Source organism: Ascaphus truei, chromosome 16 (genome assembly GCF_040206685.1).
Source record: "Ascaphus truei isolate aAscTru1 chromosome 16, aAscTru1.hap1, whole genome shotgun sequence".
In the NCBI taxonomy this organism is placed as follows: Eukaryota; Metazoa; Chordata; class Amphibia; order Anura; family Ascaphidae; genus Ascaphus; species Ascaphus truei.
Window position 1 is genome coordinate 53107627 of NC_134498.1, and position 17439 is coordinate 53125065.

General features: G+C 49.7%; 1 protein-coding gene across 3 annotated transcripts in view; it reads left to right on the plus strand.

Annotated features, from left to right (window-relative positions):
* The window catches only part of ARR3 (arrestin 3), a 47740-nt gene that overhangs the window by 9261 nt on the left and 21040 nt on the right, over positions 1-17439 (plus strand). For 2 of the 3 annotated variants that reach the window (XM_075573586.1, XM_075573584.1), the window contains exons 3-4: positions 3544-3574; positions 5737-5797. In XM_075573586.1, coding sequence (XP_075429701.1) covers positions 3544-3574; positions 5737-5797 — 92 coding nt within the window. Of the gene's footprint in view, positions 1-3543; positions 3575-5736; positions 5798-17439 lie in introns of those variants that run through there. The other variant, XM_075573585.1, reaches the window with a different exon arrangement.

The following is a 17439-nucleotide window of genomic DNA, read 5'->3' on the forward strand; positions in this document are numbered from 1 at the left end:
GTAATAGCACGCGCACCATTTCCCTGTGTGTAATAACAGGCGCCCCATTTCCCTGTGTGTAATAAGACGCGCGCCCATTTCCCTGTGTGTAATAACACGCGCGCCATTTCCCTGTGTGTAATAACACGCGCCCCATTTCCCTGTCTGTAATAACACGCGCGCCCATTTCCCTGTGTGTAATAACACGCGCGCCATTTCCCTGTGTGCAATAACACGCGCACCATTTCCCTGTGTGTAATAACACGTGCTCCATTTCCCTGTGTGTAATAACACGCGCACCATTTCCCTGTGTGTAATAACAGGCGCCCCATTTCCCTGTGTGTAATAACACGCACACCATTTCCCTGTGTGTAATAGCACGCGCACCATTTCCCTGTGTGTAATAACAGGCGCCCCATTTCCCTGTGTGTAATAAGATGCGCCCCATTTCCCTGTGTGTAATAACTCGCGCACCATTTCCCTGTGTGTAATAACAGGCGCCCCATTTCCCTGTGTGTAATAAGACGCGCGCCATTTCCCTGTGTGCAATAACACGCGCACCATTTCCCTGTGTGTAATAACACGTGCTCCATTTCCCTGTGTGTAATAACACGCGCACCATTTCCCTGTGTGTAATAACAGGCGCCCCATTTCCCTGTGTGTAATAACACGCACACCATTTCCCTGTGTGTAATAGCACGCGCACCATTTCCCTGTGTGTAATAACAGGCGCCCCATTTCCCTGTGTGTAATAAGACGCGCGCCCATTTCCCTGTGTGTAATAACACGCGCGCCATTTCCCTGTGTGTAATAACACGCGCCCCATTTCCCTGTCTGTAATAACACGCGCGCCCATTTCCCTGTGTGTAATAACACGCGCGCCATTTCCCTGTGTGCAATAACACGCGCACCATTTCCCTGTGTGTAATAACACGCGCGCCCATTTCCCTGTGTGTAATAACACGCGCACCATTTCCCTGTGTGTAATAACACGCGCGCCATTTCCCTGTGTGTAATAAGACGCGCCCCATTTCCCTGTGTGTAATAACACGCGCACCATTTCCCTGTGTGTAATAACACGCGCCCCATTTCCCTGTGTAATAACACGCACGCCCATTTGATCCTTGACTTTCATATTGAGGATTCAGCCTTACGTATGTCCCAAGCAGTTTTCAGTTCCCTTACTGTATTAACCTCTACCACCTCTGCTGGGAGGTGGTTCCACAGATCCACCAACCTATCTCAGCCAATGAACATACATGAAACATCCCAGGGATGTGACACTGGCCAATCAGAATGCTCCATCCAACAATGCTACAGACCTGATTATTTCACAAAACCAGTGTCTCCCACATGGAACTTTTAGACATGGACACTAAACACCTTCCTGCTCCAGAACCTCACACACTCCAGCTCCAGAACATTCCTCACCTCCCTCCTCCAGAAAATCTCACAACCCCCAGCTCCAGAACATCACTCACTTGAGCCCCAGATTGCCAAACCCCTCCCGGCTCCAGAAATGACACACTGCCTACATCCAGAACATGACAGACCACAGCCCCAAAACATGACACCCCAGCTCCAGAACATTCCTCACCTCCCTGCTCCAGAACATTTCATTCCCCAGCTCCAGAACATCACCTCCTATCTCCAGAACATCACTTAACTCCTAGCTTCAGAAATGAGACACTGCCTAGATCCAGAAGGCCACACAGCTCCCAGCTCCAGAACATCACCTCCTATCTCCAGAACATCACACACCTCTGGAAATTCTTCTTTCTCATCACTGCAAGTTTCACTTTCTGCCCGCACCTGCTTCCCTGACATTATCACTGTCCCAGGAGACCAGTACCTTTACACCGAAACCACCGGGATCACTGGCACCAGGCAGGACAAGGTTGTTAAATAAAATGGGGTTTATTCTGGCACGCCAGCAGACAAAACAAGATACAATACCCACTGGGGGCCTGGGGAGGAGACTCTAGCCTCGCTAGGTGCCGGGGCCTGGGGAGTAGTCTCTAGCCTCGCTGGGTGCAGGGGCCTGGGGAGGAGACTCTAGCCTCGCTAGGTGCAGGGGCCTGGGGAGGAGACTCTAGCCTCGCTAGGTGCAGGGGCCTGGGGAGCAGTCTCTAGCCTCGCTAGGTGCAGGAACCTGGGGAGCAGACTCTAGCCTCGCTAGGTGCAGGGGCCTGGGGAGTAATCTCTAGCCTCGCTAGGTGCAGGGCCCTGGGGAGTAGTCTCTAGCCTCGCTAGGTGCAGGGGCTGGGGAGCGGACTCTAGCCTCGCTAGGTGCAGGGGCCTGGGGAGTGGACTCTAGCCTCGCTGGGTGCAGGGGCCTGGGGAGGAGACTCTAGCCTCGCTGGGTGCAGGGGCCTGGGGAATAGACTCTAGCCTCGCTGGGTGCAGGGGCCTGGGGAGTGGACTCTAGCCTCGCTAGGTGCCTTTGCCGCTTACAACACGCAACAAAACTTTCTACGCTGCCGAGGGGTTACCCTCAACTGCTCCTTCTCCGACTTTCAAAACATGGTTACCAAATCTTGCAGTTACAAAACGTTGCAGGTACGCCCCTTCCTCTGTTCCTTGCCTACTAAAAAACAAATACATGTCCCCGTTCTCTCCTGTGTTGGTTCCCGTTATTCTCTGGCCTCCCTGCCTCATATCTCCGTCCCCTACAATCCATTAAAGATGCTGCTGCTCAAATTATCTTCTGCTCTTCTAGATTCGTATCTGCTTCCGACGTCCCGAACTCGCTCTGCTGGCTATCTATTATTCTCCATATAAACGACATCATTCACGTCCTGCACCTCCATATATCTCACCTCTTATCTCTCGTTACACCCCTCTGCACCTCCATATATCTCACCTCTGATCTCTCGTTACACCCCTCTGCACCTCCATATATCTCACCTCTGATCTCTCGTTACACCCCTCTGCACCTCCATATCTCACCTCTGATCTCTCGTTACACCCTCTGCACCTTCATATATCTCACCTCTCATCTCTCGTTACACCCTCTGCACCTTCATATATCTCACCTCTTATCTCTCGTTACACCCCTCTGCGCCCCCATATATCTCACCTCTGATCCCACGTTACACCCCTCTGCGCCCCCATATATCTCACCTCTTATCTCTCGTTACACCCCTCTGCACCTTCATATATCTCACCTCTTATCTCTCGTTACACCCCTCTGCGCCCCCATATATCTCACCTCTGATCTCTCGTTACACCCCTCTGCGCCAGTACACTCCGCTCCAGAACATCACACACCTCTCTTTCCCTAGAACATGACACACTTATCAGCTCCAGAACACACACATCTCAGGTACACATCTCACAGCTGTCAGTTCCAGAGCATCACACACCTTCCAGCACCAGAACATCACGCACACCCAATCACCTTAAGAATATTACACAGCTCCACACTCTAGAACATCACCTCAAGAACATCCAACATCTCCCAGCTCCAGAACATCACACACCTCAAGAACATCCAACATCTCCCAGCTCCAGAACATCACAGAGATATGTTTTCTGATTAGTGACTTCCTTTTTGTCTTGCAGAGTTTTTAAGAAGACCAGCCCTGACGGGAAGGTGAGATCTGCACACTTTACAAATCATGATATAGGAGCGGATCAGGTTACAGGTTATCATGATATAGGAGCGGAATCAGGTTACAGGTTATCATGATATAGGAGCGGATCAGGTTACAGGTTATCATGATATAGGAGCGGATCAGGTTACAGGTTATCATGATATAGGAGCGGATCAGGTTACAGGTTATCATGATATAGGAGCGGATCAGGTTACAGGTTATCATGATATAGGAGCGGATCAGGTTACAGGTTATCATGATATAGGAGCGGAATCAGGTTACAGGTTATCATGATATAGGAGTGGAATCAGGTTACAGGTTATCATGATATAGGAGCGGAATCAGGTTACAGGTTATCATGATATAGGAGCAGATCAGGTTACAGGTTATCATGATATAGGAGTGGATCAGGTTACAGGTTATCATGATATAGGAGCGGAATCAGGTTACAGGTTATCATGATATAGGAGCGGATCAGGTTACAGGTTATCATGATATAGGAGCTGAATCAGGTTACAGGTTATCATGATATAGGAGCTGAATCAGGTTACAGGTTATCATGATATAGGAGCGGATCAGGTTACAGGTTATCATGATATAGGAGCGGATCAGGTTACAGGTTATCATGATATAGGAGCGGAATCAGGTTACAGGTTATCATGATATAGGAGCGGAATCAGGTTACAGGTTATCATGATATAGGAGCGGATCAGGTTACAGGTTATCATGATATAGGAGCAGAATCAGGTTACAGGTTATCATGATATAGGAGCGGAATCAGGTTACAGGTTATCATGATATAGGAGCGGAATCAGGTTACAGGTTATCATGATATAGGAGCGGAATCAGGTTACAGGTTATCATGATATAGGAGCAGAATCAGGTTACAGGTTATCATGATATAGGAGCTGAATCAGGTTACAGGTTATCATGATATAGGAGCGGAATCAGGTTACAGGTTATCATGATATAGGAGCGGAATCAGGTTACAGGTTATCATGATATAGGAGCGGAATCAGGTTACAGGTTATCATGATATAGGAGCGGAATCAGGTTACAGGTTATCATGATATAGGAGCGGAATCAGGTTACAGGTTATCATGATATAGGAGCGGATCAGGTTACAGGTTATCATGATATAGGAGCGGATCAGGTTACAGGTTATCATGATATAGGAGCTGAATCAGGTTACAGGTTATCATGATATAGGAGCTGAATCAGGTTACAGGTTATCATGATATAGGAGCGGAATCAGGTTACAGGTTATCATGATATAGGAGCGGATCAGGTTACAGGTTATCATGATATAGGAGCGGATCAGGTTACAGGTTATCATGATATAGGAGCTGAATCAGGTTACAGGTTATCATGATATAGGAGCGGATCAGGTTACAGGTTATCATGATACTACTAGCACGGTGCAAACACATGCAATGGAAGTAGCCCAAGATACACACATTTCGCCTGTTGCTGTTTTAGTTGAGATTTAGGGACCTATTTAAAAGTGTAAGATTTGAAGGGATTTTTAAAGACTCGTGGAGGGGGCAATGGGATAAACACAGCATGGAAACGGGACACTGGAGACTAAAACGGTTTGGGGCGACATTTTAGGGTCAACATTTTGGAAATTGAAATAACCACCAATTTTCCTGAAAATACTTAAATCAGATTTAATAACACGGGAAGCAAAACGGTTGCAGAAGATAGAGGCAGATGGCCGGACACATATGAATTTTATAAATACAGTATATACATATATATGGGGATGGAGCTCTTGCGGGTGATACAGCTGGCACTTTATACCACTTACTCACCCTCCTCCTGTTCATGCGTCTTTTAGATGATCTTGTTCAGTGGGTGAGAACCGCAGTAACATGGATGAAACACATAATAATGCAGCCACCTCTAGAGTGGAATAAGGAGATAAAGGAATTGACCGGTGATCACACGGAGTGACTGTAACTGTCAGAGGCTAAAAACCTATTTCTGATAATGTTTGATTAAAACAAATGTAGGGTAAAGATGACCTTTTAATGGCTGAAATAGGGGGGATTGAAACCCAACAAAACAACAATATTGTGTATTCATTGACAACACCTTAACCACTATACTGTGCTTCCTCCCTACTGTAACAATGCTCTTTGCGCCTCCCTCCTCCCAGTTATCCATCTACCTGGCGAAACGAGACTTTGTGGATCACGTGGAATTTGTGGAGCCCGTAGGTCAGTCCATATCCCACGAGTCACCCCATACCACACCCACCATATGTCACACCCCATACCACACCCACCATATGTCACACCCCATACCACACACACCATATGTCACACCCCATACCACACCCACCATATGTCACACCCCATACCACACACACACCATATGTCACACCCCATACCACACCCACCATATGTCACACCCCATACCAAACACACCATATGTCACACCCCATACCACACCCACCATATGTCACACCCCATACCACACCCACCATATGTCACACCCCATACCACACACACCATATGTCACACACCATACCACACACACACCATATGTCACACCCCATACCACACACACCATATGTCACACCCCATATGTCACACCCCATACCACACACACCATATGTCACACCCCATACCACACCCACCATATGTCACACCCCATACCACACCATATGTCACACCCCATACCACACACCATATGTCACACCCCATACCACACACACACCATATGTCACACCCCATACCACACACACCATATGTCACACCCCATACCACACCCATCATGTCACACCCGATACCACACATACACCATATGTCACACCCGATACCACACACACCATATGTCACACCCCATACCACACACACCATATGTCACACCCCATACCACACACACCATATGTCACACCCCATACCTCACACACCATATGTCACCCCATACCACACTCATCATATGTCACACCCCATACCACACACACCATGTCACACCCCATACCACACACACCATATGTCACACCCCATACCACACCCACCATATGTCACACCCCATACCACACCCACCATATATCACACCCCATACCACACACACCATATGTCACACCCCATACCACACCCACCATATGTCACACCCCATACCACACACACCATATGTCACACCCCATACCACACACACCATATGTCACACCCCATACCACACACACACCATATGTCACACCCCATACCACACACACCATATGTCACACCCCATACCACACACACACCATATGTCACACCCCATACCACACACACCATATGTCACACCCCATACCACACACACCATATGTCACACCCCATACCAAACACACCATATGTCACACACCATACCACACCCACCATATGTCACACCCCATACCACACCCACCATATGTCACACCCCATACCACACACACCATATGTCACACCCCATACCACACACACCATATGTCACACACCATACCACACACACACCATATGTCACACCCCATACCACACACACACACCATATGTCACACCCCATATGTCACACCCCATACCACACACACCATATGTCACACCCCATACCACACCCACCATATGTCACACCCCATACCACACCATATGTCACACCCCATACCACACACACCATATGTCACACCCCATACCACACACACACCATATGTCACACCCCATACCACACACACCATATGTCACACCCCATACCACACCCACCATATGTCACACCCCATACCACACACACCATATGTCACACCCCATACCTCACACACCATATGTCACTCCATACCACACTCATCATATGTCACACCCCATACCACACACACCATGTCACACCCCATACCACACACACCATATGTCACACCCCATACCACACCCACCATATGTCACACCCCATACCACACCCACCATATGTCACACCCCATACCACACACACCATATGTCACACCCCATACCACACACACCATATGTCACACCCCATACCACACCCACCATATGTCACACCCCATACCACACATCCCATACCACACACACCATATGTCACACCCCATACCACACACACACCATATGTCACACCCCATACCACACACACCATATGTCACACCCCATACCACACACACCATATGTCACACCCCATACCACACACACCATATGTCACACCCCATACCACACACACACCATATGTCAAGCCCCATACCACACCCACCATATGTCACACCCCATACCACACCCACCATATGTCACACCCCATACCACACACACCATATGTCACACCCCATACCACACACACCATATGTCACACACCATACCACACACACCATATGTCACACCCCATACCACACACACACACCATATGTCACACCCCATATGTCACACCCCATACCACACACACACACCATATGTCACACCCGATACCACACACCCACCATATGTCACACCCCATACCTCACACCCCATACCACACACACCATATGTCACACCCCATACCACACCCACCATATGTCACACCCCATACCACACACACACACCATATGTCACACCCCATACCACACACACCATATGTCACACCCCATACCACACACACCATATGTCACACCCCATACCAAACACACCATATGTCACACACCATACCACACCCACCATATGTCACACCCCATACCACACCCACCATATGTCACACCCCATACCACACACACCATATGTCACACCCCATACCACACACACCATATGTCACACACCATACCACACACACCATATGTCACACCCCATACCACACATACACACCATATGTCACACCCCATATGTCACACCCCATACCACACACAACATATGTCACACCCCATACCACACCCACCATATGTCACACCCCATACCACACCATATGTCACACCCCATACCACACACACCATATGTCACACCCCATACCACACACACCATATGTCACACCCCATACCACACACACCATATGTCACACCCCATACCACACCCACCATATGTCACACCCCATACCACACACACCATATGTCACACCCCATACCTCACACACCATATGTCACCCCATACCACACTCATCATATGTCACACCCCATACCACACACACCATGTCACACCCCATACCACACCCACCATATGTCACACCCCATACCACACCCACCATATGTCACACCCCATACCACACACACCATATGTCACACCCCATACCACACACACCATATGTCACACCCCATACCACACCCACCATATGTCACACCCCATACCACACATCCCATACCACACACACCATATGTCACACCCCATACCACACACACACCATATGTCACACCCCATACCACACACACCATATGTCACACCCCATACCACACACACCATATGTCACACCCCATACCACACACACCATATGTCACACCCCATACCACACACACACCATATGTCACACCCGATACCACACACCCACCATATGTCACACCCCATACCTCACACACCATATGTCACACCCCATACCACACACACCATATGTCACACCCCATACCACACACACCATATGTCACACCCCATACCACACCCATCATATGTCACACCCCATACCACACCCACCATATGTCACACCCCATACCACACACACCATATGTCACACCCCATACCACACCCACCATATGTCACACCCCATACCACACACCCACCATATGTCACACCCCATACCTCACACACCATATGTCACACCCCATACCACACACACCATATGTCACACCCCATACCACACCCATCATATGTCACACCCCATACCACACACCCACCATATGTCACACCCCATACCTCACCCACCATATGTCACACCCCATACCACACCCACTATATGTCACACCCCATACCACACCCACCATATGTCACACCCCATACCACACACACACCATATGTCACACCCCATACCACACACACCATATGTCACACCCCATACCACACACACCATATGTCACACCCCATACCACACACACCATATGTCACACCCCATACCACACCCACCATATGTCACACCCCATACCACACCCACCATATGTCACACCCCATACCACACACACCATATGTCACACCCCATACCACACACACCATATGTCACACCCCATACCACACCCATCATATGTCACACCCCATACCACACACACCATATGTCACACCCCATACCACACACACCCACCATATGTCACACCCCATACCACACACACCATATGTCACACCCCATACCACATCCACCATATGTCACACCCCATACCACACACACCATATGTCACACCCCATACCACACACACACCATATGTCACACCCCATACCACACCCACCATATGTCACACCCCATACCACACCCACCATATGTCACACCCCATACCACACACACCATATGTCACACCCCATACCACACACACACCATATGTCACACCCCATACCACACACACCATATGTCACACCCCATACCACACACACCATATGTCACACCCCATACCACACCCACCATATGTCACACCCCATACCACACCCACCATATGTCACACCCCATACCACACCCACCATATGTCACACCCCATACCACACACACCATATGTCACACCCCATACCACACCCACCATATGTCACACCCCATACCACACACACCATATGTCACACCCCATACCACACACACCATATGTCACACCCCATACCACACACACACCATATGTCACCCCCCATACCACACCCACCATATGTCACACCCCATACCACACCCATCATATGTCACACCCCATACCACACACACCATATGTCACACCCCATACAACACCCACCATATGTCACACCCCATACCACACCCACCATATGTCACACCCCATACCTCACACACCATATGTCACACCCATACCACACCCACCATATGTCACACCCCATACCACACACACCATATGTCACACCCCATACCACACACACCATATGTCACACCCCATACCACACACACCATATGTCACACCCCATACCACACACACCATATGTCACACCCCATACCACACACACCATATGTCACACCCCATACCACACACCATGTCACACCCCATACCACACACACCATATGTCACACCCCATACCACACCCATCATATGTCACACCCCATATGTCACACCCCATACCTCACACACCATATGTCACACCCCATACCACACAGACCATATGTCACACCCCATACCACACACACCATATGTCACACCCCATACCACACACCCACCATATGTCACACCCCATACCACACACCTACCATATGTCACACCCCATACCACACACACCATATGTCACACCCCATACCACACACACCATATGTCACACCCCATACCACACACACCATATGTCACACCCCATACCACACCCACCATATGTCACACCCCATACCACACCCACCATATGTCACACCCCATACCACACACACCATATGTCACACCCCATACCACACACACCATATGTCACACCCCATACCACACCCATCATATGTCACACCCCATACCACACACACCATATGTCACACCCCATACCACACACACCCACCATATGTCACACCCCATACCACACACACCATATGTCACACCCCATACCACACCCACCATATGTCACACCCCATACCACACACACCATATGTCACACCCCATACCACACACACACCATATGTCACACTCCATACCACACACACCATATGTCACACCCCATACCACACCCACCATATGTCACACCCCATACCACACACACCATATGTCACACCCCATACCACACACACACCATATGTCACACCCCATACCACACACACCATATGTCACACCCCATACCACACACACCATATGTCACACCCCATACCACACACACCATATGTCACACCCCATACCACACCCACCATATGTCACACCCCATACCACACACACACCATATGTCACACCCCATACCACACCCACCATATGTCACACCCCATACCAAACACACCATATGTCACACCCCATACCACACCCACCATATGTCACACCCCATACCACACCCACCATATGTCACACCCCATACCACACACACCATATGTCACACACCATACCACACACACACCATATGTCACACCCCATACCACACACACCATATGTCACACCCCATATGTCACACCCCATACCACACACACCATATGTCACACCCCATACCACACCCACCATATGTCACACCCCATACCACACCATATGTCACACCCCATACCACACACCATATGTCACACCCCATACCACACACACACCATATGTCACACCCCATACCACACACACCATATGTCACACCCCATACCACACCCATCATGTCACACCCGATACCACACATACACCATATGTCACACCCGATACCACACACACCATATGTCACACCCCATACCACACACACCATATGTCACACCCCATACCACACACACCATATGTCACACCCCATACCTCACACACCATATGTCACCCCATACCACACTCATCATATGTCACACCCCATACCACACACACCATGTCACACCCCATACCACACACACCATATGTCACACCCCATACCACACCCACCATATGTCACACCCCATACCACACCCACCATATATCACACCCCATACCACACACACCATATGTCACACCCCATACCACACCCACCATATGTCACACCCCATACCACACACACCATATGTCACACCCCATACCACACACACCATATGTCACACCCCATACCACACACACACCATATGTCACACCCCATACCACACACACCATATGTCACACCCCATACCACACACACACCATATGTCACACCCCATACCACACACACCATATGTCACACCCCATACCACACACACCATATGTCACACCCCATACCAAACACACCATATGTCACACACCATACCACACCCACCATATGTCACACCCCATACCACACCCACCATATGTCACACCCCATACCACACACACCATATGTCACACCCCATACCACACACACCATATGTCACACACCATACCACACACACACCATATGTCACACCCCATACCACACACACACACCATATGTCACACCCCATATGTCACACCCCATACCACACACACCATATGTCACACCCCATACCACACCCACCATATGTCACACCCCATACCACACCATATGTCACACCCCATACCACACACACCATATGTCACACCCCATACCACACACACACCATATGTCACACCCCATACCACACACACCATATGTCACACCCCATACCACACCCACCATATGTCACACCCCATACCACACACACCATATGTCACACCCCATACCTCACACACCATATGTCACTCCATACCACACTCATCATATGTCACACCCCATACCACACACACCATGTCACACCCCATACCACACACACCATATGTCACACCCCATACCACACCCACCATATGTCACACCCCATACCACACCCACCATATGTCACACCCCATACCACACACACCATATGTCACACCCCATACCACACACACCATATGTCACACCCCATACCACACCCACCATATGTCACACCCCATACCACACATCCCATACCACACACACCATATGTCACACCCCATACCACACACACACCATATGTCACACCCCATACCACACACACCATATGTCACACCCCATACCACACACACCATATGTCACACCCCATACCACACACACCATATGTCACACCCCATACCACACACACACCATATGTCAAGCCCCATACCACACCCACCATATGTCACACCCCATACCACACCCACCATATGTCACACCCCATACCACACACACCATATGTCACACCCCATACCACACACACCATATGTCACACACCATACCACACACACCATATGTCACACCCCATACCACACACACACACCATATGTCACACCCCATATGTCACACCCCATACCACACACACACACCATATGTCACACCCGATACCACACACCCACCATATGTCACACCCCATACCTCACACCCCATACCACACACACCATATGTCACACCCCATACCACACCCACCATATGTCACACCCCATACCACACACACACACCATATGTCACACCCCATACCACACACACCATATGTCACACCCCATACCACACACACCATATGTCACACCCCATACCAAACACACCATATGTCACACACCATACCACACCCACCATATGTCACACCCCATACCACACCCACCATATGTCACACCCCATACCACACACACCATATGTCACACCCCATACCACACACACCATATGTCACACACCATACCACACACACCATATGTCACACCCCATACCACACATACACACCATATGTCACACCCCATATGTCACACCCCATACCACACACAACATATGTCACACCCCATACCACACCCACCATATGTCACACCCCATACCACACCATATGTCACACCCCATACCACACACACCATATGTCACACCCCATACCACACACACCATATGTCACACCCCATACCACACACACCATATGTCACACCCCATACCACACCCACCATATGTCACACCCCATACCACACACACCATATGTCACACCCCATACCTCACACACCATATGTCACCCCATACCACACTCATCATATGTCACACCCCATACCACACACACCATGTCACACCCCATACCACACCCACCATATGTCACACCCCATACCACACCCACCATATGTCACACCCCATACCACACACACCATATGTCACACCCCATACCACACACACCATATGTCACACCCCATACCACACCCACCATATGTCACACCCCATACCACACATCCCATACCACACACACCATATGTCACACCCCATACCACACACACACCATATGTCACACCCCATACCACACACACCATATGTCACACCCCATACCACACACACCATATGTCACACCCCATACCACACACACCATATGTCACACCCCATACCACACACACACCATATGTCACACCCGATACCACACACCCACCATATGTCACACCCCATACCTCACACACCATATGTCACACCCCATACCACACACACCATATGTCACACCCCATACCACACACACCATATGTCACACCCCATACCACACCCATCATATGTCACACCCCATACCACACCCACCATATGTCACACCCCATACCACACACACCATATGTCACACCCCATACCACACCCACCATATGTCACACCCCATACCACACACCCACCATATGTCACACCCCATACCTCACACACCATATGTCACACCCCATACCACACACACCATATGTCACACCCCATACCACACCCATCATATGTCACACCCCATACCACACACCCACCATATGTCACACCCCATACCTCACCCACCATATGTCACACCCCATACCACACCCACTATATGTCACACCCCATACCACACCCACCATATGTCACACCCCATACCACACACACACCATATGTCACACCCCATACCACACACACCATATGTCACACCCCATACCACACACACCATATGTCACACCCCATACCACACACACCATATGTCACACCCCATACCACACCCACCATATGTCACACCCCATACCACACCCACCATATGTCACACCCCATACCACACACACCATATGTCACACCCCATACCACACACACCATATGTCACACCCCATACCACACCCATCATATGTCACACCCCATACCACACACACCATATGTCACACCCCATACCACACACACCCACCATATGTCACACCCCATACCACACACACCATATGTCACACCCCATACCACATCCACCATATGTCACACCCCATACCACACACACCATATGTCACACCCCATACCACACACACACCATATGTCACACCCCATACCACACCCACCATATGTCACACCCCATACCACACCCACCATATGTCACACCCCATACCACACACACCATATGTCACACCCCATACCACACACACACCATATGTCACACCCCATACCACACACACCATATGTCACACCCCATACCACACACACCATATGTCACACCCCATACCACACCCACCATATGTCACACCCCATACCACACCCACCATATGTCACACCCCATACCACACCCACCATATGTCACACCCCATACCACACACACCATATGTCACACCCCATACCACACCCACCATATGTCACACCCCATACCACACACACCATATGTCACACCCCATACCACACACACCATATGTCACACCCCATACCACACACACACCATATGTCACCCCCCATACCACACCCACCATATGTCACACCCCATACCACACCCATCATATGTCACACCCCATACCACACACACCATATGTCACACCCCATACAACACCCACCATATGTCACACCCCATACCACACCCACCATATGTCACACCCCATACCTCACACACCATATGTCACACCCATACCACACCCACCATATGTCACACCCCATACCACACACACCATATGTCACACCCCATACCACACACACCATATGTCACACCCCATACCACACACACCATATGTCACACCCCATACCACACACACCATATGTCACACCCCATACCACACACACCATATGTCACACCCCATACCACACACCATGTCACACCCCATACCACACACACCATATGTCACACCCCATACCACACCCATCATATGTCACACCCCATATGTCACACCCCATACCTCACACACCATATGTCACACCCCATACCACACAGACCATATGTCACACCCCATACCACACACACCATATGTCACACCCCATACCACACACCCACCATATGTCACACCCCATACCACACACCTACCATATGTCACACCCCATACCACACACACCATATGTCACACCCCATACCACACACACCATATGTCACACCCCATACCACACACACCATATGTCACACCCCATACCACACCCACCATATGTCACACCCCATACCACACCCACCATATGTCACACCCCATACCACACACACCATATGTCACACCCCATACCACACACACCATATGTCACACCCCATACCACACCCATCATATGTCACACCCCATACCACACACACCATATGTCACACCCCATACCACACACACCCACCATATGTCACACCCCATACCACACACACCATATGTCACACCCCATACCACACCCACCATATGTCACACCCCATACCACACACACCATATGTCACACCCCATACCACACACACACCATATGTCACACTCCATACCACACACACCATATGTCACACCCCATACCACACCCACCATATGTCACACCCCATACCACACACACCATATGTCACACCCCATACCACACACACACCATATGTCACACCCCATACCACACACACCATATGTCACACCCCATACCACACACACCATATGTCACACCCCATACCACACACACCATATGTCACACCCCATACCACACCCACCATATGTCACACCCCATACCACACCCACCATATGTCACACCCCATACCACACCCACCATATGTCACACCCCATACCACACACACCATATGTCACACCCCATACCACACCCACCATATGTCACACCCCATACCACACACACCATATGTCACACCCCATACCACACACACCATATGTCACACCCCATACCACACACACCATATGTCACACCCCATACCACACCCACCATATGTCACACCCCATACCACACACACACCATATGTCACCCCCCATACCACACCCACCATATGTCACACCCCATACCACACACACCATATGTCACACCCCATACCACACACACCATATGTCACACCCCATACCACACACCCACCATATGTCACACCCCATACCACACACCTACCA